Source organism: Danio rerio, chromosome 13 (assembly GCF_049306965.1).
Source record: "Danio rerio strain Tuebingen ecotype United States chromosome 13, GRCz12tu, whole genome shotgun sequence".
NCBI lineage: Eukaryota > Metazoa > Chordata > Actinopteri > Cypriniformes > Danionidae > Danio > Danio rerio.
The window spans coordinates 43,850,206-43,877,877 of NC_133188.1; the positions used below are offsets into that span (position 1 = coordinate 43,850,206).

The 27,672-nt window shown below is 35.3% G+C and overlaps 1 protein-coding gene and 1 long non-coding RNA gene across 15 annotated transcripts in view; both read left to right on the plus strand.

Moving 5' to 3' along the window:
- The first annotated feature begins 778 nt into the window (after positions 1-778).
- On the plus strand, positions 779-20,367 carry slc25a28 (solute carrier family 25 member 28). 2 transcript variants are annotated; one of them, NM_213119.2, is made up of 4 exons: positions 779-1,301; positions 10,275-10,503; positions 16,084-16,140; positions 17,760-20,367. In NM_213119.2, exons 1-4 carry the CDS (start codon positions 936-938, stop codon positions 18,296-18,298), a joined length of 1,191 nt encoding a protein of 396 aa, NP_998284.2. In that variant the 5' UTR covers positions 779-935; the 3' UTR covers positions 18,299-20,367. The 2 variants fall into 2 exon arrangements, 1 of the variants encoding a protein (NP_998284.2); XR_012388408.1 differs by lacking the exons at positions 16,084-16,140; positions 17,760-20,367 and adding an exon at positions 11,751-14,166 and having other exon boundaries at positions 822-1,301; positions 10,275-11,498.
- A 5,866-nt stretch (positions 20,368-26,233) lies between these two features.
- The window catches only part of LOC141377051 (uncharacterized), a 59,102-nt gene continuing 57,663 nt past the window's right edge, over positions 26,234-27,672 (plus strand). For 4 of the 13 annotated variants that reach the window (XR_012388883.1, XR_012388887.1, XR_012388886.1 and 1 more), the window contains exons 1-2: positions 26,245-26,314; positions 26,428-26,581. This is a non-coding gene — a long non-coding RNA (uncharacterized lncRNA). Of the gene's footprint in view, positions 26,315-26,427; positions 26,582-27,672 lie in introns of all 13 variants that reach the window. The other 9 variants (XR_012388882.1, XR_012388894.1, XR_012388891.1 and 6 more) reach the window with 6 other exon arrangements.

Consider the following 27,672-nt stretch of genomic DNA (forward strand, 5'->3'; position numbering starts at 1 on the left):
AATGTCCTAAGACAAGAATTGGTCTTGTTTTGGTTTTATCAACCTACTGTAGGTTTTAGGTTGAATACAGCAGATATAGGCTACCTATATCATAATATTGGTAGTCGGAGTATTTTAATAACCCAAATCAAGTAAAACGTCTCTTACTCAAGTACTTTTAGCTTGCAAAAGTCAAATAGGCGACATCTAATGAGGGCGCTAACTATTATTAACGTCCTATCCTGCTTAACTCTTTTACGCTCTTTGAGACTCTTTGAGTGATTTCAGAGAGATTTAGCACATATGAAGTAACAGCGTACCATATAGTTACACAATGCAGTATTTACTTTGCTCGTAAACATCGCTGCTGTTCTCATATCATGGTCTGAGCATAAGTTTCATCATTAGCCCTGACTGTCAGATGTTCATCTCAGGACCTGTATTTTAGTTGCTTGATAACAGATATAAGGTGAGTTATGGCTGGTGTGGACGCTGCCAGACGGGCTTTCATTCATTTTGGCATGACAGGAGCGAACAGCTACAATTTATGCACACATATTGTATACAGTGCTTTATTGCCTTTTATATTTTAAATGTAACTTGTCATACTTCAGGGTCATCTAACGTTTTGAAAGTATGAACACTCCTAAACCAGCAAGTAAGAAGCGAATCTTCGAAGCGAAGATATACGAGCCAGCTCCAGCTTCTCATATCAGGTTTGATCCTCTTAAGTTATGTCACTGTAAATACAGAATGCGCGCCTTCTGGTTTGAATGACAGCGGTTTCCTCCAATCAGCGCGCAGGGCAGAGCTTGAGGGCGTTTCCGTGTTCCTCGCGGCCTGTTTCTGTCGGTCACCTCCTGCTGCGCAGTTCTCGCCGAGCGAGACGCGTCCTCTTCCCGGTACTCAGGCGGGAGAGGCCCGAGCTGAACGCGTAAACATCGGGCGTGGGACGCATGATTTTAAAGGACCGGGTGCTGCAAATGGAAGCGGATGGTTTTGTGCGCAGGCGGCGGATGACAGCGGACACGTCGAGTGGCGACGCCGCGGTGGCAGGAGCTTCCGCGGGCGCGGAGATACACTGGTTCGGCGGAAGGTTCTGGGGGGTTTCGGAAAGTCTCGTCGGCACTTTGACACCTCGGATATCAGGAGAACCTGATCTTCATGTTGGACATTTCTATGGCTCCCAGGAGGCCAGCGATTTATCTGAACCGGACTATGAGGGTTTGCCTCAAGGCGCCTCCACCAGCACACACATGCTGGCAGGCGCAGTGGCAGGAATCATGGAGCACTGCCTGATGTTCCCCATTGACTGTGTAAAGGTAAATAAATGCAACTGCTGTTCTTTAACGACATTTTAAGAAGAATTTATTGTGCAACTATGTGCTACAGGCCCTTGAGAGATTGGACAACCTGCCAAGGTCGAGCTAGTTTCCCTGACTGATTCACTAGCTAAATATTTTATAGTCAACATTCTTTTAATTAAATATAATACCTCCTCATTCTGATCATAGTTTAGTTGTTTACCCACAAACTGAACCATTGCACTTCACTTACAATGCAGCATTCGATAATGGCAATAATCATTTGTAGTCCTGTAATCTCTCAAACATCTGCTAATCTGATAATAAGTAGCTAAAACCTCAACTAAGCACGTAATTCCTCCAGCAACTGCCTTGCCTCTCTGCTTGCTGTAGTTATATGATTGCTTCCTGTGGTTGTGAGTGTATGTAGTACCAGTCTTTCTGCAAGGTGTCATTATGAAACATGCACATGAGATGGGAAGGTCACACGTGGCTTCTTCGCTCCTAAACCACATGACCTTGTTGACGCTCCTCCAGACTGGTGCGCATGCGCGTCCGCTGTAGTTCATAAGCATTTTGTGCATAATTCGTTGGCTAGCATAGCGACTGTACACTTTAAAGCGTATTATGTTTTTTAACATGCTTCAGATCAAACAGAAGTGATAATTGTGTAAGAAGACAACATAAAGACAAGTCATTTCTGTTCTGTCAGTGTTGGTGCCGCTTTGCATAGAAAGTGTTTGGATGCTCTTAGTAAGGAAGTGTTCAGCTGTTCATGTTAGGGTGAAGTGAAGGGTTCTTTAGAGACAAAAACACTTGTTTTATGACTTTTACAGCTGTTCTATCTCAAATGCGCCTGTCCAGACTGTGATACTAGAAAATAATAAATTTTTATTCCTAATTTATGACACCAATTTAACACTTCAATGTGGTCAGGTCATCGGCTCATGAACATTTTCTACTTGTTATCAAACTATTTCATAACTGTAACAAGAGGCAATTCAGTCATACCTTAATGTTAAAACAGCTATTATAACATTATTTATCAATGTAGCTCTTTTTGGAAGCTATAGAAATTAAAAATGTAAAACAGGAAATACACTTTATGCTTTTGTTTACATGCCTTAAAATTGTCTATACATTATTAAGGGTTATATTTACACGACAGCCATGTTACTAGATGGCACTTGATATGGACAACATCATTGTCAAAACATTCCTCCTTCACTCGGACCAACAGAAATGACTGAAAGCATTGTGTCTGGGCCAGGACAGTAGTTTCAATGTAGCTTTGTAAAGAAGCGCACATATTATCCGCCATTGTTGATTTGGTTGTCAAGCATTCACACATGGCTTATTTTTTTAATGAAACGTTCAACAAGAGTACAAATTTGCCAGGGATAATATAAATCACAATAGAACATAGTAAAGCCATCTCAAAGCATGACCACAGTGATGTTTTATAGGTCACATAGAATACAGTCAGAGGGATATTATAGAAAAGAGACAATACTATAAAATTCACATAGTGTTTTTCATTTTAAAGCTTTAACATTGCTGAAGGTAGAGATTGTTTCCAAGTAATATTTTAAATCTTTACAAAAAATAAGAAACAGGTTTTACAGACAAACATTTGCTTTTGTGTATAATTTTTTTGCTAATAAAATAAATAGATTTATTAGAGAATATTTATATTTTACTTTATCTACATCAGTGGCTCTCAAACCCTGTACATCAAGTACCACCTCAGAAAAAAACTGTCCCTCCAAGTACCACCAAAATGATCCGTATTGAAATACAGTAGCGTAGTAGACCCAGTAAAGCAGCTACAACTCTGCACAGTTAAAAAACCTGGCGGATTACCTCAGAAATATAGGCTATATGTCATTTATGGAATATTATTTACATCATTTTTGATAAATTTTGAAATGTATGTAGCATGTACATGACATATTTCATTCCTCCAAAAAAAACTAGAAGGAACCATCACTAGTGGTACACGTACCACAGTTTGAGAACCACTGAGCTACATGATAAAAGCAAATAAACTTCCTTTTATAACAAAGAAAAATTAGGAGACTCACACGTGGCTGAAACCTGTAACGCAGATGAGCATGACTACACAGTTTTCATGCATTAAAGGTGCAGTAGGTGATTGTCTTCAGAAACCTTTTTTGTGTGCTGGTTGAAAGTCTCTTTTGTATTCTGGGTAAGGCATAAAACTAAAGTTCATCCAGTTAAATATTGTCAGTCCGATAACTCCCATAACTCTTATAAGTAGCCTATACTGTCTGTCAGCAAATGTAGATTTGTGGAACGGCGCATCTCTGTTCATGCAGATCTGCCATTTGCACACACATGTTGGACACGAGTGACAGCTGTAAAAACAAATTCTGACTCAAAACTTTACAATCCTGAATTAGTATTGAAGTTACTTTTTCACGCTGGTGAAAGGATGACACCATGGCTGAAGTATTTCTTTTAGACAGGGAATGTAATGTTTTAAAACATAAAGTTTAGTCAAGCAAAGCTTATGTAGATTTTGTTGTTAGGAATGGGTTGTATGAACGCAAGTGTTGTTCAGTCACTGAAATCTCCCACTTTATGACAAGTTTAGCTTGCTAATTACACAACTGAAAATATGCTAGATATATTACAGTTTTTCAATCAGAATTGTGGTATTATAAGGTACTGTAAAGTTTCTAACTGACGAATAACATGAACTAGTGGTTCACTGTCATCTTATATGTGCGTGTTCATTATTTCAGGAGGTGTGGCTTTAGACGGCTGGGTAGGGATTGTGTTTCAAATATATTATGCTAACTGATAAGCATTTAGTCAGATCACCTACTGCACATTTGCACATTTTTTAAAGACTTAGAGAAAGATAATATATTTTCAAAAATCTGCATTCTGAAACTCTTTGTTAAAAGTTAGATTTTTGCAGACTTTTAAACATGATTGAACAGACAAACACGTGCTGCTGATGATGTGACAATAAAAGTGGTTTGAAAACGTATAAGATATTTTTAGAAACCATGTTTTATAAACACCCCTTCACATTATAATATAGCCTGTATAGGGTGTTTTCTCCTCTCATTTTATTTGCCCAGAATGCCACATGTTGTACTTTTGTAGAATGGCACACGTTATACATTTTTTTTTATTATTTCTTGTTGAATATTTTGTCTCATTTGGACATATGTTGCAGTTTAAATGGACTTTTAGAGTTTTTTTTTTCTTTAAATAAAATGTATTGATTCAGATACATGAGTTTTCAAGGAAGGTGAATGTACTAGAGTTTTTGTTTGCACTTCAGTCAAAGGTTAAGTTAACCTCTGAATGTGCTACATGACACAATGCTCTTTTGTTTGGACGAGAGAATCAGAAAGAAGCAGAAAGTGTAGGACGTTGACATAAATACAGCCAGTTTTGGCCACAATTGACCTGACATTATTTGTGTAGGGGTTATACCGAAAAATCATGAGTTAAGAATAAGTGCAAAACATTTTTTTATAAATAGAGGATATGATTTTGCCATGTGGATATCCCAGCTGAAATCCATTCATTAAAAAATGTAAAAATAAATTGGCAAATTTTGGATCTAAAGCAGCATTTCTCAATGACGTTCCTGGAGGACCACCGTCTCTGCACGTCTTCTTAATCAAACACACTTGATTCAGATAATCAGCTCATTAGCAGAGGCTGAAGGGTATGTAATAGATGTGACGGACAAAAGAGACATCCAAAACATGCAGTGTCGGTGGTCCTCCAGAATGTGGTTGAGAAACAGTCATTTAAAGTAATGCTGTACTTCTGCGTGTATTAACTCTTGGTGATATGGACCATGCCTACGCTTATTTGACCCCCAAAGTCTGATTTTTAAAGTTTACATAAAGTGATCACTCCATTCGATTCAAATTTATGCATCTGTTTTGTAATATAGTTTCAAGTCAAAGCCAGCTTTGTCAATTTGGCCACATGTACAAACATGTACAGAGAATTGAAATGATATTATGCTCAGACCTGTTTTTACAGATTGTACTTAACATTATAGGAGGATTGCCAAATGTACAAATAGAAACACAATTTAAAGGGGATAGTTCACCCAAAAAATAAAATTCTCTTTATTTAGTCATCCTCCACTTGTTACAAACCTGTTTGAGTTTGAACACAAAAGAAGATATTTTGAAAAATGTTGCAAAGCAGCAGCCATTGATTTGCGTAGGCATCTTTGTTTCTATACCATGAATGCCAATGGCAGCTAGTTTTCAACTTATCAGAATATTAGAATTTCTTGTTTTGTGTTTGACAAACAAAAAAGAAATTTAAGTTTCTAACCATTTGAGAGTGAGTAAATGTCGAGGATTTATTTATTTTTTTGATACTATCCTTTTAAGTATAAATATTAAATGCAATAAAACATGTGCAACAAGTTCAGATGGAGCTAAAGAGGATATTTAAAAGTGTATTAAATTGAAGTTAACACTTAAGTTACCTGCAGAGTTCCCAGTGACATTGAAAACCTGAATAAACGGGAAGTTGGAGATTTACAGACCTGAAAAGTTGTAGAATATTTCTGTAGTGCAAATTATTTGGTTACTCTAGGCCATTAAATCAAAAGGAGTTTTACTATTTCTTATGACTGAAAAATGTAAGAAATGTACATATCATAAACTGTTTTTACTTTTTGTACTCTTCACTGGTCACAGTGTTTGTTTTGCCCTTGTCCCAACACTTGTTGCTCCATAGTTCGTGTACTTCACTCTAGATAATGTGATAAAGGTCAAAACACAATTTACTGTTTTGGACCCTTTTCACATTTTCAGGTTTCTCAACAGCATAGGTCATTGTCCGCTTGTTAAGTGTGACGTCACGCGAAGCGGCTTCAGGGTCCAAGCGGTCTATTCAACTGAATGGGGAGAAATGGTAAAAATAAACATTTACAAAGCGATTTAATACTTTCGAAAATCATGATCACAATATATATGTCCATGCCTAATATCCAATAGCCAGAAAGTGATTAATTTTTTTATAAATTGTTAAAATTTTGGTATTTGTTATGCAGCAAGCCTAGAGATTGTTGTTTACACTATGACTTTATATAAAATTAACTTTAATGTGTGATATGAATGAAACGTGATCATAAACTAATGATTTCTCAACTCAAATGAATGGCGGCTTGGACCCGGAAACAGTATTACATATGTCACAAACACGTCACCACTTAACAAGTGGATAGTTTGGTAAACGTAAAGTGCAGCGAATAGGGAGAGTACAACAAATCTTAATTTAGCATGCCTATTTGCTTAAACAATGAAGAACAACTCAACAATGGTGTCATCAAGACTTTCAGAAAAAGGAATAAAAAAAATAGTGAGAAACTGATCCAAAAGAAAGAACGGCGTCAAATTTAAGGCTGATATATATGTCTTTATCAAGCGCACGCGTAAGGTCCAGTGCAGCCTTCGTGCAGCCGCATAGCCCTAGCCATGGCTGATGGTGACGCCGACGCTGATGCGCACCTTTCAAAAAATGTAACTACACGTAACGATGCATAGCACAAGCTCTGTGATTGATCGGCTTCGTAGCAGTGACGAGTGTGAGTGGAGTGCTGAGAGCCGCGAACCCGATAGAGCGATTGTTTACAACTGTCGAGTCCCATTAAGGAGCTCCATATGGATGTTTTGTGTTAACCTTATGATTAAAGTTGATTTCCACCTCTAAATGAGTGAGTTTTAGCTAGTTGTAGCATTAAAAAAAAAAAAAACATCCGCGAAGAAACTCGACACAGAGGAACATAAAAACCTGCCAGCTAGCATTCCGGAAGTTTCATTGCAGAGCAACACAAACCGCAGGCAGAAGTATAAATGCACAACTACGCGCATGACAGGTGCCGTGGGGGACACTGATCTGACACTTTTAAACTTGTCTCACTCATAGACACGCATGATGCAAAGATGATATGCTAGATAGACTATGCATAGATGATATAAAAGTATAGTTAAATTTAAAGTTGTTAAATTAACCAAATTAAATGAAGGAAAACCTTTCCACAAAATGTAATTGTGTTATGTCAACTTATTTGAATTTTGTTATTTCAACTTATTTTAGGCTAATAGAACCCACAAGCAAAATTTATTTTGAACCAATTAAACCAACTTAATTGTTCCTCTGTGTCGAGTTTCTTTGTTGGTGTTATGTTTTTACTGAACACTACCTTAATGTTGAAGTGGCTCAAACTCGCTCATTTTGATGTAGGAACTAGCAGATGTGGACATGCTTTAATCATTCGGTAAACACGAAACAAAAGTATCCAACACTTGTAAACACTCGCTCCATAGGGTTCACATGGCTCTCGGTCCCGCCCACACTTGTCAGTGCTACCAAGCCGATTAATCACAGAGCTTGCGCTACGTGTCATTGCGACGTGTTGTTACACTTTTTTCAGTTTTGAGAGGTGCGCATTGGTGACGGCCATGGCGAGGGCTATGTGACCACGCGTAGGCTGCTCCGGAGCATACCCGTGCGCTTGACACAGAAGTATAAATCAGCCTTAAACATGCTGCTACTTCTGCAAGGTGTTAACCTGAAAACTTTTAAATCATTAATCTAAGTGAAAAATAAACTCTAACAGGAATACACTTTTTTTTCCAACTTAAAACTCCTATTACTTTTATTGTCAAGTTAATTCAATCCCACATAAAGCATGCTGGGAACTACACATCAACTAATCTGGTAGTTACACCAACACCTTTCCTTCATGGTTGTCCCAACACAAAACAATAAAAGTTAACTTGTTTTTTTACAAACCAAACAGACACTCTTTAACAAACTGTCAAAAAAGTAACAAGAATTGTGTTGTTTCAGCTCATTTTAGTTAATTTTAGTTAATTTGTTTTGTGTATGTTTATTTTTTTTTTAGCAAAATGTTCAAATTGACTGCTAATTATTGTTAAACACATCATAACCGTCTTGTTAAAAGAGACCAAGTAAGATGGACACTTTCGTCATTTTAAAATAAAAAACTAAACTATTTAACTCTTTGTTAATCAGATAATGATCAGTTCTCTATTGTGCAGATTGATCCTCCGCTCCCTGTTCTGTTACGCAGTCCTGAGTATTTCATAAGCAACCTTGAAACTTCCTGTTGGAGGTTTTAGTTCCTCACAGCTTTTTCGTGATGACAGGCTTTCATACATGATTTACACACATTTATTGGCAAACATATTTATTTCCGGGTCCTTTTATCGAAGTAGGGTTTCCTTACAGGAATAATCTTACTACAGCTCCCATCTTAATTTTTACCACACAGCAGCTGCTGTTCTGAGCAAAGATTTTCAGCTATATCTTTCAAACATGACATTCGTGGTAGGATGAAGTTGAGTGGTTTCAATGCCACAATGTAAAACATGTTGTGCAACCAAGTGCTTTACTGGCTGCTTCATCTATGTCATTCCCCTGATGAAAGCCAGTGATTCTAGAAGTTGTAGTGTACTGAATTGCATCCGCGTTTCACGTCAGGTGATGCAGGAGCGCTGCAGGAAAAGAGGATTAGTTAGATTATGTGACCTCTGTGACTTTACTGCTGCAAACTTTAACTACAGTTTCAATGAATTGCCAATGCAATCCATCGTTTGCAATAAATGATTCATTGTCATATTTTTTTAAAATACAGATTTGTGTATGATTGTTTATTTTAATTAAATTTTTAGATTATTTTTAAGTATTCACACATAAATATTTTATTTTTTTTGATGAATTTTCACATTTTTCCTGCAGGCCTAGAATGTTTAGATAATCACATATCTTAAATGAAAAAAAAATCAGTATTTCATATTCATTATTATTATTTTTTTTAACTTTAACTATAGTTTCAATTGTTACTTTAGGGAATAATATTTTTCCTTAAAATAAGGCTGCTTGATTATAGGAAAAATTAAAATAACAAATATTTTGGTCATAATTCTAACTTCAACTGTAAAAATACAGTTATTTTCCTCCCTGTAAATAAGGGAAATAATTTCAATAGAACAAAAACATGAAACAAAAGCATCTTCAATGTAGGAAAAAAAACTTTAATTCTAGCTATAAAAGTCCTTCAGTGAGCGATTTTTATCCTTTTGTTGTTTGATTAATGATAAAAACATTCGGCAGCAGGAATATTGCGCACCGTCACTTTAAGAGCAGTGCGGCTCTGATTTATAGTTTTACTTTCACATGGCTTTTGATCCTCAACTCGTTTGTTTATTACATAAATGAGGGTTAATATGAATAATCACTAAACACCGTGTTTTGACACAAATTTTCTTTCATTTGACCATTATTTTGACCAGATGTGCTCTGCTCGTCTCTGAGGCTGAGCGCACAGACACAACAGCATGCAATCTCTTTCGCACTTTTAAAAACATGAGGGATTTTAATGAACATGAATCATGCGCATCCTGTGCTGCAAAAGTTACATTACAGTACATGCTTTTAGTCATTTTCAAGTGGAACTGAGCTTTGCAGAGCAACAAATGTGTACAACTGGAAAGGGGGCGGTATATGTTATTTTTATAATGGTTAGAAGCCAAAATTAAAATCGAAACTGAATTTCGATTAATTTAATTCATAATTAAATAAATAAAAATTTAAAATGTTGCAAATCCCTGCTTATTTCTAGAACGTTAAGGTCATATTTTCAAGATGGCTAATATGAGGTTTGCGGTAATTGTGAGAATGCTTTTTGATAGTCTTAAAAGCATCAGATTTGTTGAAATAAATATTAATTCACTGTATGATATACTATAATTTCCAGATATTTTTTGTTCATTACATTTTTTGCACACTGATCTAAAATTGCTTAAAATAAAATAAATAATACAAAAATATTATGTGCTGAAATGATAATATCAGTCAGTCCAGAACAAATCCTCAAATCCCTGCTGTTAATTTCTGCATTTACACAGCAGGCCTTGTTAAGTTGAAATGATTGTTCTTTTCTTTCAGACACGTATGCAGAGCCTTCAGCCAGAGCCAGCTGCCCGCTACCGGAACGTCATGGATGCTTTGTGGCGAATCATGAGGACGGAAGGGATCTGGCGGCCAATCAGAGGCCTGAATATCACAGCCGTAGGGGCGGGGCCTGCCCACGCACTTTACTTTGCCTGTTACGAAAGATTGAAAAAGGTCCTCAGTGACATCATCCATCCTGGAGCGAACAGTCATTTGGCCAACGGTACCAGCTTTCCTGTCCAGAAAAATTGTATACAATAATAGAGTACTTTTTGAATTGAATTAGAAAAAGTACATTGTCCTAGATTATAGCTGCAGATTAACTGTATAATATTGCGCAATACATTATGCTAAACATCTATTTAAGTTTTAAAAGGCTGTTTAACTATCTTTATTAAAGAGATCGATTGCTCAATTTAGTTGTTAATTAAGACACCCCTTAGGCCATAAATGATATACCGTAGGTCACTTTTTTATCTTCAGTAAAACATTTAAAGATGATTATTAGTTAAATCTAGTTTTTAATGATTCATAATTCGCAAGGCAATGTTTGCTGGCACTTTTATGCTGTGTTCACACCAGACGCGGAACGCGCGTCAAGCGCGAGTGATTTACATGTTAAGTCAATGCAAACGCGCGAATAGACATCCTGCGGTGCGATTTGCGCGAATGGCGCGGCACGAATGACGCGAATTGCGCGGTGCGAATAGCGCAATATATGCAAATGGCGTGGCGCGAATTGAGCGTTTTGCGCACTTAACGCGCGTTTCACGCAAATCTCTTGAGTTCGAAAATCTGAACTTCAGCGGACATTTGCGCCGCATTAACCAATCAGAAGCTTGCTCTTGTGGGGGCGTGATTGTGACGTAGAACCTGTTGATGGTGTCCCTGGGGAAATCTTCCAGCCGACACCGACAACAAGTCATCAAACTGAACTTGGCTCAGACAGAAGCACCGCTGAAAGCCTCAGTCATCCAGGTTCAGTTTCTGGAGGAGTTTATGAGCTCACAGAGCTGGATGCACCTCTGAAAGGATGTAGTGGACTCAGACACTGCCGTTTTTCAGCCTTCATAAAACACAAAAACACTGTTATTTTCTTCATAAAATCCATGTTAGCCATTTAGCAAAGAAGTTAGAGACACCGGGCAGACAGAAGCCCTGCCTATCACGCGAATCCACAACTGTTCTGAAGTTAATTTGACGCGCGAATGAAGCGGGGTTTGACGCGCGAATGAAGCGGGGTTTGACGCGCGAATGAAGCGGGGTTTGACGCGCGAATGAAGCGGGGTTTGACGCGCGAATGAAGCGGGGTTTGACGCGCGAATGAAGCGGGGTTTGACGCGCGAATGAAGCGGGGTTTGACGCGCGAATGAAGCGGGGTTTGACGCGCGAATGAAGCAGGGTTTGACGCGCGAATGAAGCAGGGTTTGACGCGCGAATGAAGCAGGGTTTGACGCGCGAATGAAGCAGGGTTTGACGCGCGAATGAAGCGAGTAAACTCAAATGTTCACGTGGCAATTTTACGCGGATTTATCTGTGCGTTCCATGTCTGGTGTGAACACAGCAATAGAGTCAAATAAAGATTTACTGGCCAAACAAAATGAATGTTCTCTGTTAGTATATTTTGAGTTCAAATGAAGCTATTGCTATCTGTCATTGTTTAGCTCCTAAAAGTGCTCAAGGCTATTTGTCCAATCAGCAGGGTGTCCACGGGGTCTTATAATGTCATAAATTCCCAAAACATATTGTGTTGTAGGTCTTAAATAATTTTTAACAGGTAGTAGGTATAATTTTAAAAGCTACCCAATTGCGCCGATATCCATCCAATCACTAACAAACCATCTAAGTATAACTTTTTTTTGTTTTTGTGTTTAATTTTTATCACAAAGAGACAATTCAGAACATTTGTTAGGCATTGTTTACATTACACAATGCTTCATGATCATAACAGAGCAATATATCCATTTACATTATTACAAAAACCTTTTCAGAAGAAAGCAGGAGCTGACATAATATTTTTAAGGAGGCCTGAAACCTAAGGTTTTATTACAGAAAAGCATCAGGTTGAATAAATAAATAAGAATGAGCTTTTAATTGGCCTATCTAGGGCTGCACGATATAAAAAAATGACATTGCAATATTTTTTTTCTGTGATGCATATTGTGATTTTGAGTATAATATTAACAGATTCAATGAATAGCTCTGTTTAGAAAGAATTAATAATTTAAGGATCATTTTTGATGATGATATCATAATTTTGTAGGAGAGCACATCTGCATAAAATGTAATGAACCAAATCACATCATAAATAAAGTTAGGAATTAAATAAATGCTTTATGGTTTCTCTGGAAGTCTGAAAGTATTCGGTACACAAACTGAATAAATACATTAAAACAAATAACACTGTTTAATCATCATTGAATATACACTGTACATAAATATAAATAATCTTTCTTGAAGTTAGTGACATTTTAATTTCCTGTTCCTGAATGCTTTAATCTGGCTTGAAATTTATACACCGTCACAGGCCTTAAAACACAACAGGCAAATTATACATTTGTTTTGTGACTTTATGGTTAAACTTTGCAATTACTCCACAATCACGTGTTTTCAACTTCTATTCAACTAGAATTCTAATTCTACATTGGAGATCCTGTGATGTGACTATTGCGGATTTGGACATTGTAATATTGATGCTGAAATGATATATTGTGCAGCCCTAGGCCCAGCCATTTGAAAAAAAATCCTTAGCTTTTGCACTGTAAAAGTCCAAATTTTCATTTGTAGTATTCTTTAAGAAGTCATAAAGTCTTTAGTTTGACTTGATGAAACCTGCAGAAACCCTGGGCAGGCAAATGTATTCTAATATATTTAGATTCTTGCCCAAACTAAGTTTTTTGCTTTACAAGACCTAAGTGTATCATCAGGAGCCACGTGTACTATATCTTTGCTTTATTAGGTATTGACTTGCAATATATGAATCAAAGTCAAACTCAATTCACAATCTTTAAAGTTATACTCTAGAAAACAAGTCACATACAACATTTCCTTTAGCATTTTAGTTATGTTAAATGTAAATATGGCAAGTTCAGCCACTAGTTATTTGCCAGTAGCTATAGGTTATTTGTATGTATTGTATTGTATATTACTGAAACATCTGCTCAACTGACCTCTTTGAAATGCCCTTCCAGCAATGAGGTCAAATCCCCAAAATAACCCAAAATGCCACTCTCCAATATCACACCAGCAGCTATAAATATAAGGGAAGTTCATGCGGGTAGTTCAACGTTCTATGGAAAATTAATGTAGTATGTTTTTGTAGTTCGTGTTTTTGTTTTAAACATTACCTATAAATAGCTTCTTTAATGTCTGACTAATCAGTTTAAAGGCATTGGAACACTTAAGGGTAAATTGGCTAATTCTTAGAGCTTACCTTATATGCTAAATAAATAATTTACTTTGTTTAAATAACATTCAAAAGAAACATGTAAGGCTGTATGTTACTGGGAAAATATGCAATATGCATATATATGAGTGTTGCGATTAATGATATTTCTGTTAATAAACTTTCAGCAATTTTTAAGTCATTTATGCAATGATCATACTAAAATAAACAGATAATGGAGATCTTTTCGTTAAAAATTTAACAAATACATTTTTTGTATAAAAACTATACACAGAATATAATTTTCTTCATAATGAATATACTTTTAACAATGTAAAAAAAATGAAACACTGTTGGAAAAAAGTGTATGTATTTTAGGGATGGAACAATACTATTAGCCCACGGTTCAATGCATACCTCGGTTTTCTTAACACGGTTTTTGGTTCGGTTTTCATGGCTTTGACACTTTTTTTTTCTATAGGCAATAGGAACAGTAAGAGGTTAAGGAGAAAAAAAATAAAAACGATTTATTGCAATACTCATTTTGTTGTATTTAAAAGCCAAGAAAAGTACACTAGTTCCTAGTGTATTGTATGAAAAAATGAACACTGAAATCTCACAGCTGCTGTTTTCACTATGTGTAGTAAAAAATGTGTAGTATTAATTATGTCAGGTTAATAGAAGTCATTGCTGGTGGTGTTTTGTTGTGTGTTTTCTTTCTCTTTCCTCCAGGTCAGGCTGAAAGGGTGGTAAGTAACTGCTGGCATATTACTAATTACTACTAGCAGAGTTGGCTATAAATTGAAGGAAATTACAAGTTGAAATCAATTTACCTAAGCTATGTTGGATTATGATCTTCAGGCACATATCATATGGGTTACCATACAGTAGTCAACATTTGAAGTGAATCAAAATTGTCATAAAAGACACAATTTCCATATGTTCTGGAATTGCCTACTGCTGACAAATTTCTGGTCCAGTGTTTTTGATACACTGGGAAGCTGTTAACATAAATCTAGACCCTGACCTCTTGGCAGCCCGTTTTGGCTTTTCAGACAGAGTTAACTATTGCATCTTGCCAGGAAATTGCTTTTCCTACTCTTTTAGCAGGACAATCCATTCATCCCAAATAGACACACAGGTACAGATCATTTGGTATCAGAAGTGGCTTATATGAAAGGCAAATTCCTCTAGATAACGCTTAGTTTACCAAAATAAAGTATGATCATGCCTTGAATTTTAATGATTTAATTAGGACAGTTAGGTCTGAGTTTGCTTAAAAATCTTGTCACTTAACAGAAATAATATACAGTATAGAATATGAAGTCATGATGCAGTGGAGAAAGAATGAATATTGTGTATGACTCCCATGAGCTTGGAGGACTGCATCCATACTTCTCTGCAATTACTCAAATCCCTTATTAAGAAAGTCATCTGGAATGGCAAAGAAAGTGTTCTTGCAGGACTCCCAAAGTTAATCAAGATTCTGTAGATTCATCTTTATTGCCTCCTTCATCTTACCCTAGACATGCTCAATAATGTTTATGTCTGGTGACTGAGCTGGCCAATCCTGGAGCACCTTGACCTTTCAAGAGCACCTTGAGTCAAGTTATTATTTTGTTGCCCTTACAACTGGGATGGACGACCAAACTTTTGACAGATAGTGTAATTGCTCCATCACATGACATGTGGATCCGAGAAATCTTTAGCTGCATAAATTTTGAGTAGCTAATATGTTTACTTGCAGAATCTCTCTAATCCTGTTTTAGACTATATCAGAGGCTTACCCTGTTCTGCTGATATCAGCTCTGATACACAGTGAATAACTGGAAAGAGGAAATATTGACTCCTTAAAGCGATCTCTTCATTTTTTTTCTCTCTTTTTTACTATTTTATTGTTAAATTTGTTCTTTTTTAAGTTTAATTAAATTTTGTTTTATTTTGAGGACATAGTGGTAAAATAATAAAACTAAGACAGCCTGTAATTTTTCCTATTCTATATTATATACTACTATGTATAGTCTTGTTAAATACCAATAAAAGTTGTCCTTATACAAGATGATGTTTAAATGTTGGGATGATTTCGATTGATTTTAAATGTTGCCTACTGTATGTGTGTTTAGCCTACAGTGTACACCAACAGAAGCAGTTTTTCCTCCTCTTACTCTAAAGCCGAGACCTGTTAAGTAAATTCCAGTATCCTGAACAAAAGGCTCTTTCTGTCCTGACTTCACATTCCCCTGAGTTTATCCAGCCAATCCCTAATCTCTTTGTTAAATCATAAAGGGTGGTTTGGACAGTGTTTTTGTCTGACTGTGATTTGAGCCGTCTGTATATCTGATGGTGTGAGCGCAGTGACTGTCCGCTCTGTTTGCAGGCCATGATTGTGATGCTAATGTCTGAGGCTCTGTGTTACAGGGGCTGCTGGATGTGTTGCCACATTGCTTCATGACGCTGCCATGAATCCAACTGAAGGTATATTTGCTTTATTGTCAATAATAAATTCCAGTACAAAATGTTAATAGTGTTTTTACATGCACTACCATTCAAAAGTGGGGACAGTAAGAGTTGTTTTATTATTATATTATATTACATTATATTATTTTATATATATATATATATATATATATATATATATATATATATATATATATATATATATATATATATATATATATAAATATATATAAATAAAAGCTTTGGATAAAACTTAATGTTGTGTTAGTTCATGTTTGACCAAATGTTGGTTAAAAACAAGCCAGCATATTTTTTGTGTGTTTGTAATTTTAAATTACAAAATTCAACCCAATCATTGGGTTAAATTAATTTAATTAAATTAAATACAATATTTAATTTTTTTTTCCTATGAGTAATGCACAAATACAATTGTAGCAGCTTTACCTAGGAGTAAAGTCTTTGCTTTTGGTCTGTTGGTTCACTTTGCACTCCCATCCAGGAGGTGGCAGAAAAGATCCACATTTCCAAAAAAAAAAAAAAAACACACAAATATGAGCAATTCCCTCAACCTTGCCATGTAAAAATTGTTTCTCCAGAAAAGCAAAACCCTTTTTAAATTGTTTTTGTAAGCTTATATTTTACAGTACTGTAAAAGTACTCTATTAAAAGTCAGTAAAAATTATATTTTTTATAATTAATATACTGTTAATATATACAGTTAAAGTCAAAACTATTAGCCCTTTGAATTTCTTTTTCAAATATTTGCCAAATGACATTTAATAGAGCAATATATATATATATATTTTTTTTTAACAGTATTTCCTATAATATTTTTTTTCCTATAATATATTATATATTTCCTATAAGTCTTATTTCTTTTTATTTCGGCTAGAGTAAAAGCAGTATTTGTTTTTCAAACCATTTTAATGTTACTATTATTATTAACCCTCTTAATCAATATTTTTTCAATTGTTTACAAAACAAACCACTTGCCTAATTCACCTAGTTCAGCCTTTAAATGTTACTTTAAGCTGAATACTAGTATCTTGAATAATATCTAGTAAAATATTATGTACTGTCATCATGGCGAAGATGAAAGAAATCAGTAGAAATGAGTTATTAAAACTATAATGTTTAGAAATGTGTTAATCTTCATTCCATTGAACAGAAGTTGGGGAAAATATACAAGGGGCTAATAATTCTGGAGGGCTAATAATTCTGACTTCAACTGTACATTCTTTGTGAATCTGTATTAAAAGTTTTCACTCTAAACGTCACATCCATAATTGCTCACACATCCTTGTGGGAGCAGATTGGCCTTGCTCTAATTAACAGCTGCTCCATGTTGAAACAGTAGCATTAGCTGAAATTCCCAAGAGCTATAAATCTCAGTCTGACTTCAGCGTCTGCGCTCTTAAGACTCAAGGTTAACCAGCGCAGGTGCCAGACCGAGTCCTTGCACACACACCTGCTCTCTTCCACTGTAGTCCGGTCCCTGCAGACCGCTCGACTGCAGGTCAAACAGGAGGCGCGTTTGATGTCCAGACATATCTGCTTTGACGGGCTCTTCAGTATTTCAGCCATGCCTTAATGTCCCCCTTCCTGTCTTCTTTTGTTTCCTGTCTGACCGCCTGCAGTGGTGAAGCAGCGGATGCAGATGTATAACTCGCCATACCGCAGCGTCCTGGACTGTATGCGCTGTGTATGGCAGAGGGAGGGAGCGTTGGCCTTTTACCGCAGTTACACCACGCAGCTCACCATGAACGTGCCGTTTCAGGCATTGCACTTCATGACCTACGAGTACCTGCAAGAGCTGCTCAACCCCCAAAGACATTACAACCCCTCGTCCCACATGGTGTCGGGCGCACTGGCGGGCGCCATCGCCGCCGCCGCCACCACACCGTTGGACGTTTGCAAGACGCTGCTGAACACGCAGGAGTCTCTGGCTGTCGACTCCGTCAGCCGGAGCGGGAGACACATCACAGGTCTCGGCCATGCCTTCCGGACTGTCTACAGGCTTGGCGGACTCCCTGCGTACTTTAAAGGCGTTCAGGCTAGGGTTATTTACCAGATGCCCTCCACCGCCATCAGCTGGTCTGTCTATGAGTTCTTCAAATACATGATCACCAAACACCAGCACGAGAAGCGCAGGATTCAGAGGGATGCAGAAAAGTAGGCGCCCTCGGCTGTTTTTGTTGTTGCAAGCACTCGAGGACAGAATGAATAAACGATACGCACATATAGAGTCCAAACACTCACGTCTGTTTACTTCCTGTCAGTCTTGCATTCAATACTGAATAATACTTCTTACTTTCCTGTATAACTCAGTTAATAACCATGACCTAATTTCACACTGTGAAGGCTCAAGTTTGTTCATCAGTCATTGCATTCAGATAAACCTCCCACAAGAGGGCGTCACAACCCACTTTATACTTGCAGGGATAGTTCACCCAAAATGTGAGTGATTTTTTTTGTGCTGAACACAAAAGAAGATATTTTGAAGAAAGGTGGAAACCTGTAACTATTGACACACATTAGTTTTTATACTGTTCCACACAATTCCTCCATGTTGTCTCAACATAAATTTGGGTGACTTAATTGTTTCAAATTTAAGTGGATTAAACGTAAAACGTCTAAATTGTTACCCAAAAAACTTAAGAATTGGGTTGTTCCAACTCATTTTAAGTACACTCACTGGCCACTTTATTAGGTACACCTTTCCAACTACTCGTTAGCGCAAATTTCTAATCAACCAATCACAATGCAGCATCTTATTGCATTTTGTCATGTAGACATGGTCAAGACGGTGTGCTGCAGATCAAACCAAGCATTAAAATGGGGAAGAAAGGGGATTTAAGTAACTTTAAACGTGGCATGGTTGCCAGTGTGAGTATTTCAGAAGCTGCTGGTCTGCTAGGATTTTCACGCACAACCATCCCTAGGGTTTTGAGTTACTTTTGTCTTTCTATCAGCTCGAACCAGTCTGGCCTTAACACATCTGGCATTAACAAGGCATTTAAGCCCACAAAACTGCCTCTGACTAAAAATTTTTTTTTTTTGTGGACCATTCTCTGTTAACCCTAAAGATAGTTGCACGTGAAAATCCAAGTTGTTCAGCAGTTTCTGAAATACTCAGGCCAGTCCGTCTGGCACCAACAACCATGCCATGTCCAAAGTCACCTAAATCATTTTTCTTCTCCATTCTGATGCTCGGTTTGAACTGCAGCAGATCGTCTTGACCATGTCTACATGCCTGAATGCATTCAGTTGCTGCCATGTGATTGATTAGAAATTTGCGTTAAGAAACAGTTGGACAGGTGTACCTAATAAATTGGCCAGTGAATGTAGTTTGAAAAAGCTACGAAAGTAATTTGAGTTTGAGTCAATTAAGTTCTCTTTAAAATATCATCTTTTGTGTTCAACAAACTCAGATGAGTAAATAGGGGGTACATTTTCATTTTTTGGGTGAACAATTTCTTTAAAATGCTAATGAGGAGGCTGTCCTGTTAGTGTGAGGGTGGAGTTTGGATACTTTCCCAATTTATTCTGAGTTCCAGACTGTTCACCAGAGCAAACCTGACCCCTATAATGTATTCCCAGCCAAAAAATAAAATCAATACGCACAATAAAAGACATATCTGTACATTCAATTGGGATTTTCAATGTCATTAAAATTATTGTTTATGGCAGAATGTAGAGCTGTACAGTAATTTATTGCCTTCTCTGACTGAATAGCACTCGGAGACAACAAAAGATATCTATGTTATTTTTGTAGTATTTGGCGGTGGCATTTCATCAGCACTTGTGGGGAAAATGTTCCCTCAGTTGATCCAAAGGCCTAAGGCGGAGATCGCTGCCTTTTCTATAAATAGTTTTAGGTCCCTTTGGGACGACGTAGATCTACAGAACAGCTTTAGGATGACACCAAGTCCTTTCAGGGCAACACTAATCAACTATGCCTTAGACATACAGATCACATGACCTGAGTGATCAGATTCAGTATCCATTGAAGTCTTTTTTCAGTTCTTTATTGGTTTGATTTCTTTCTTGATGGACACTGGAATGTATTTTGGTGTGCTCTTAACAGAGTTTGAGCTCTTTGAGAGTTTCAGCTGGTACACACCGGTTGAACATGTATGGAGTTTTATTTGCAGAAGTCTGACTACCCCATTCATTTTTTTTTGTTCTTCAGCTTTCAATAAATTGGCAGTGCAGGGAATTAATTCCCTTGCTTGCATAAGCTAATGTGCGTGTGCTTTCAGTTATGTATTTGGAAAAGTAATCTTCTGTTTCACCATTTTTTTAAAATTAAAACACACTGAAAAACCCTAATAAGATAGCTCAAATTCCGATTATTAGATTTTATTAATTCTAATTAATGGCAAAAAAATGTCAAGGTGCAAACATTTACAACGTAAGACAGAGAGCGAAATTATAAGGCAAATTATTGTCTTTGATCATTTGTTTGATATGATCAAGAATACCTTGAAACTAATGTTTAGATTAAGAATTCATCAATAGTTATTGCATTGATAACACTTTCAAATAAGTCCCACAGCTGTTTAGATGCTTTTAAAAGCAAAAATTGAAAAATCAATCATATCTTTGGAAGAAAGTTTGATAAATGTTGGTAACCAAACAAATAACCATTGACAGCCTTATTATTTTCCTACTGTTGAAGTTAATGCTGTCAAGTGCATGGTGAGTGTATTAAGACAAAATTAAAAAAATAGATGAACTATCCCTGTAAGTTCAAATATTGTAGCGGCATTTTTGCTTCAAGCCGGAATCGCGGTAAGGGTAAACAATGACGCGCGAGTCCGCTGTGAATCCTTTTCTCATCTTTATTTTATCACATCTTGTGCCATCAAATCAGTGAAATTGCTTCTCAGTAGGACCCGTCACCACACACAAACTCACGGTCTGAAAATTGTATCTGCTTCCCTTACTACTCCTACTACCTGGCTTCCTTAAATCCCAGTTTGAACAGAATAAAAGTCTTCATTCACAAAATCACAACAATAAAGCAATTACTTAGACATGAATAAAATATGAATACAAAATTCAAAATACTCAAACCTAAATACAACAATTATTAGATGTAAACTTAATAATAATCATATTATCCAACCAACCCATTTAATCCAAACATAATAATAAAATAAAGAAATGGCTTCAACAAATATTTTTATTCTCAAATGTATTCACCATTTAAAAATGCACATCAATGCTTTCAAACCCTCTAAATGATCAAAGATTTCCATTTAATTTGCACCACTATACAGAGCTGTGATATTTGTTTCTGGTCACACATTGACTGAATTGTTGCATGTATTAACTTGTTGCTTTCTTCCTCATATACTCATATACTACTCAGTGTCTTCTTAAAAACTACACTCGGATACATGACTTTGAGCTCATTTCTCTGTGGAATTTGTGCGCCGGTGTCCTGGAAAATGAAGGAGCCGCACACCTCTAAGCCGTGCGAGTTGAAAGATCTCTGTTGGTGGCATGTTCAGTGTTTGGTCTAAGACACAGGTGCACATGTGACCTTTGACCATCAGTTTCCCAACAATTGCCATGGGGTGTGCATGCAGGAGCTCTCACTTTACCTGCCTGCTAATGTCTGGGCAAGAGGGTCAAACGTTTCTTTCTTTACACGTGAGCTTTCTCTGATGAAGCCCTGAAAAGTATTTAGGGACTTAAATCGTGGTTTCTCAGAGCCAACGCTGCGTTCTCTGGCTCATTTTTGTTTTGCTTTCAAGCACCTGGTGTCAAGGCCGTTTTAAGTTGATTTATGAAGTCACTTCCCCTCAAGTTCACAGGTGTCATTTATCAGATTTACTCTCATATACTGTAGCATTCATTTTTTCAAAACATTTATAGATGAATAGTAAAACCTGATAAGTTAACTCAAACTGAACACTGTAAAGTATGCAGGATTCCACACAATTTATTTTTGTTGTCCCAACACAAATCCATTGAGATAACTGAACACTTTTAACAAATTTATATGGATTGAACATAAAAAAATTAAGTTGTCCCAATGAAATCTCAGGAATTGTGTTGTTTCAGCTCATTTTAAATAAGTAGTTTGAACAAATAAAATTATTTTTATTTTTTGATTGCAGCAAACCATTTAAAGTTTTTAAACCAAATGATTTGATTACTGTAAACAGATTGAGTCATATATGTGTATATATATATATATATATATATATATATATATATATATATATATATATATATATATATATATATATATATATATATATATATATATATATATATATACACACACACACACATATATATATATATATATATATATATATATATATATATATATATATATATATTATATAAAATTATATATATATAATTTTTTTTTTAGATGTTTTTATATATTTAATTTTTATGGATTAAAATGATTTTTGCTGCTTATTGAAACTACTTATTTAGAATAATCAACACAATTCTTGAGGTTTTTTGGACTAATTTGAATGTTTTATGTTCAAAATCCACTTAAATTTGAGGTTATTTTAATCGATTTGTGTTAGGACAACATGAAAGAATTGTGTGGAACCCAGGACTTTTTTTTCCAGTGTTTAGTTATTTGTAACTTAAACGTTTTAAGTTCAGTTTTAGGAACCAAAAATAATAACTTGACTTCTAGTTGATCACTGGGTTTCAGTAGTGACTTAAATGAAAGGCAAAGGCCTCTACATTACACTTATTTTACCAAAAATATATATATATATGATTGTCTTGATTTTAATTATTTAATTAGGACAGAAAGGTCTGACTTTGCTTAACAAAAGTCTTCTTACTTAAAATAAATAATGTTCAGTATAGAATATAAAGTCATTCTGCAGTGGAAAAAGAATGAATATTGTGTATGACTCCCATGAGCTTGAAGGACTGCATCCATACATCTCTGCAATGACTCAAATAACTTATTAATAAAGTCATCTGGAATGGCAAAGAAAGTGTTCTTGCAGGACTCCCAGAGTTCATCAAGATTCTGTAGATTCATCTTTAATGCCTCCTCCATCTTACCCCAGACATGCTCAATAATCTTCAAGTCTGGTGACTGGATGGGCCAATGCTGGAGCATCTTGACCTTCTTTGCTTTCAGGAACTTTGATGTGGAGACTGAAGTATGAGGAGCGCTATCCTGCTGAACAATTTACCCTTTCCTGTGGTTTGTAATGTTATGGGCAGCACTAATGTCTTGATTCCTCAGGGTATTGATGTTGCCATCCACTCTGCAGATCTGTTGCACACACAATACTGAATGTTACCCCTAAACCATGATTTTTCCTTCAACAAACCTGCCTGATTCTGTGAGAATCTTGGGTTCATGCGGGTTGGTATAGCTTCTAGCACTAGAGTTAAAACAAATATAAAAATTAATTCCTTTATGACTCATTCGGTTTGAGTTCTGCTTCAGTTTTTGAGTTTTTTTAAAAGTAATTTCAAGGTATTTTTAAACAATGTTAAGCCAATTTATTCTATGTAGTGTTTTTTTACTGTTAGCTTTAGAGTGTGACGTACTAACATATAGTAATATATACATATTATAGTTATACTATAATCTATAGTGCATTGAAGGAGTAAATAATTTTATTTAGCATGGATGAGTTGTGTGATATAATGTATTTTTTGCCTAAGTAATGTTCTTGAATCAATTAAATAACCCTGAAAATGTCAAAAAAAAAATGTTTAACGTTTTTGATAATTTGGCTCATTAATAATGCTGCACCTATAATAACTGAGCACCAGATGAGCATATTATTTATGAAGGATCATGTTTTATTTTTTGAAATGCAAATTACAGAATTAATTTTTTTATAATTTAAAATATATATTTTTTAAATACTCAATCTCCAATATGATGATGACATGCTTAGTTATTATTGGTGCTTAATTATTAATGATTAATGTCATAAACAATTTTTTAGGTTGATTTGATGTATAGAATTTTTTTAATATATAGAACCTTTTGACATCTGCTGCACACATATATACATATACAGATATATACATATATTGATTAAAGGAGTGAAATATTTTATTTAGCATGAGTACTTTAAAATTGATAAAAGGTGATAGACATTTACATAAATTATTTCTATTTTAAGTAATGTTCATTAAAATTCTATACATTGAAAATTCTATGCATTCTAAAGAAAAGTGAAAAAAAGACTTGACGTTTATGATAATAATTATCATTAATAATAGTGCACCGTCAATAACTGAGCCTTAAATGAGCATATTGATTATTTATTAAGAATCATTGGAGTAATAATGCTAAAAGAAAATATGTTTTGCATTAAAAAAATATAAAATAATCATTAATAAATGATTATTATGCTAATTTTGGTGCTCAGTTATTATTAGTGCATTATTATTAATTAGTATTAATATCATAAATGTTGAAAACTTATTTTTTCTGATTATTTTATGTAAAGTTTAAGTGAATATTCGTTACAGTAGAAAGATGTACATACAAATGTCACATTTGATTAATTTAAATCATCCATGCTATAATAATTCATTCCAAAATTAAATAACTATAATAACTGATCACTAAATCAGCATATTGATTTATGAGGGATCATGTGGTAGAAAGACTAGAGAGAGGATACAAAAAACAAGGTTTGCATTGCAAAAATAATAATTTTTAAATCTAAAACAAATTAAAAAGGTACCTTAAATTGCAGTATTTGTATTTCAGTTTAATGGAGATTTTCTTGAACACAAATTTCTTCCTAAGAGTGTTTTTTATTATATTTGCCATTTGTATATTTAACATTAAATGAATTTTATATGTAAAATGCGATAGATTTTAGTGCAGAAATGTACTTATATTTTGTTTTGTTTTTTTGTTTTTGTTTATGTCTGTAGTTCGATGTATTGTATGCAGTAACATAAATGCATTCTTAAATGTATCTTTTTTAAGCCTAGCTGTCACAATAATGTCTTAATGATGTAACAACAGCATGCCTCTGATGATAGGGTTCAGAAATTCCTCCCTTTTCTCTGAAGGTATGAGACAGAGCAGTTGACAGACGAAGAAGCATCAGTCCCTCAGGCTCAGTCAGCTGAACGTGGACTTGACTGTCAGTCTGCCAGCTGGAAGAAATGGACTGTAATGGATCCACATACTGCGAGTTACACCTGATTCAAATGCCCAAGAAGAGGGAAAAAACTGAAATGCAATCCCACACAGGTATTAATCCAGCTGTAAAATAATTACGCAATTATTATTAAGGATTACAGCCTCTTAGTTCTTAAACAGTGTACTTTCTGGGATTAGCCTAACGTGTCAAGGTGGTTTTGTCTTTAGTTTGTCATTTCTGAGCACTTAATCAATTTGAATAGGAACCTGACATGGAAATCAGGTCTGGAGTGAGGCTTTCTATCCGTGGATGCCTCAGTGGACACAGGGCTAACGAAAGTGCATGGGTTCACGTGTCCTTCAACTGACTTTCTATTAATCTGTTTGCAAAACAACACATTGCAGGACATTGCATGATTTGCTTTTGGGAAGAATATCCCCTGCCTGGTACTACTAAAGAATTGGATTTCATAAACAAATGGATTTTGACGGTCAATTCACCTCAATATCAATAGGATTTAAAAAAATAATATAATAGGCCTATATATATATATATATATATATATATATATATATATATATATATATATATATATATATATATATATATATACAATGCGTACAGTATTTTGAATCTAAAATAGATTAAGGAGAATAAATAAATGACTATGTGAGAATGAATAAAAAATAATAATAAAAAATCAATTTAATAAATAGACAATCTGTGAAATAGCCTAGCTGCCATCGCGCCAAAAAAGTCGTGGCAGGTGATTTTATGTAAATATTGGGGAACATCTCGTTGCGTCATAATGACGTAGTATATCAAACCTGCTGAGAATTTTTGAGTATTCTAATTTTGATTAACTAAAAACATTTAACCACCTGCAGCAAATATAGAGCGCGTCCTTTTTGTTCAAGTTTATGTCTATTTTGCAGTATATGGTTAGCGCCTGCGTTGTGAGGTTGTGAACAAACGCACGCGCGCGCGGTCATGAATTATTCTGGAGCGCGCGCGCGTGCGTTTGTTTACAACCGTTTGACCGTTTGCTGAGGCTGTGAATATTGAAGGTAATAACTGTTATTGTTGATTAACTTGCTTAGTCCTATCATTTTGTCTCATAAGACTTAAGTGTACATTTTAGACCCATCGGTTTTTTTGTTTTGTATTTTTGTTATTGTAGGCTATTAAGTTTTTGCACTTGGATCAGTTGACAAACGTTACAGTTCTAACGTTACACGAATCACCAAAAACCACGAATTCAGCTAAAAAAATATAACAATTCTACTGCCTAAAGGGACAAAGAAACTCTCCTACACATTTTCGACGCACTGAGTGTGAGTAAAATAACAATTTGTGATTAACTATTCACTTTTGGCTAACGTTATAACTTAATTAGGCTACAACAGGTGTCATACGAAAAGTGCTTTGAATTTATTTTTTCCTAAGTAACGTTAACTTAAATAAATATCATACGTGTTTGCCATGTTTTACAGATGACAGTAACTAAAATGTTGTTTGTTTACTAAAGAATCTCATCAGGCATGTTTAGAAAATGTATTAAGGATGAATTTTAGGATGATGCAACCCCAAATAATATTTTTTTCTTTGCCACTTTCCATATTTTTTATATATATGAAGAGTTTAGATGCAAAAACCTCTAAATGCCGTCTGAAATGTTCTCCTAAAATGAGAATTGTTCTCAGCCTCCCATGTTTATGTTCAGTTATTTCACAAAGCAATGAAAATAACTTATTCGTCACCATAAATGTAAAATTACCGAGCCAGCACACAAAAGTTAGACACAAATGCTAATTTTAGAAGGAACTATTAAATGGCTTTTAGATGTTTTTGCATCTAAAGTCTTTATATGCGGTCATGGCCAAAATGATTCATACCCCTAGCAAATTCCGACTTAAGTTTTTGTTCTCAAAAGCTCAAAGTTATCTTTTTCACAGTGATGCCTCTTATGCAATACCCACAAGTGTGTTATTTATGTCAATAAAAGTAACTTTAAGTCTTTAATTTATTAGTAATTACAGGTCAGATTAGGTGTTTCTTTGTTGCATAAATAGCCTACGGTATATCTGTTAGACTGAATGAATAAAAAATCACCTATATTGTCATTTAATTTTCACAAACACAATTGTTTTGTTTTTTGAAACAAAAATAATAAACAGTTGCATTAAATATGCTTTCTATGAAAATCTCTTTGATGTGGAAATCAAAATGCAACATAAACATTACCTTGTGGGCTTGTAAAACATGAGAGTAAATAATAAGGGATTTTTATTTTAAGGTGAACTATCTTTTAAACCATAGAATCAATGGACACTGTACACGGTTGGGCTTTAAAATACAAAATCTGGGTGGTTTCAACTGCAGTTGCAGATTTTTTATATTCTCTTTATACACTTTTCCAGACGTA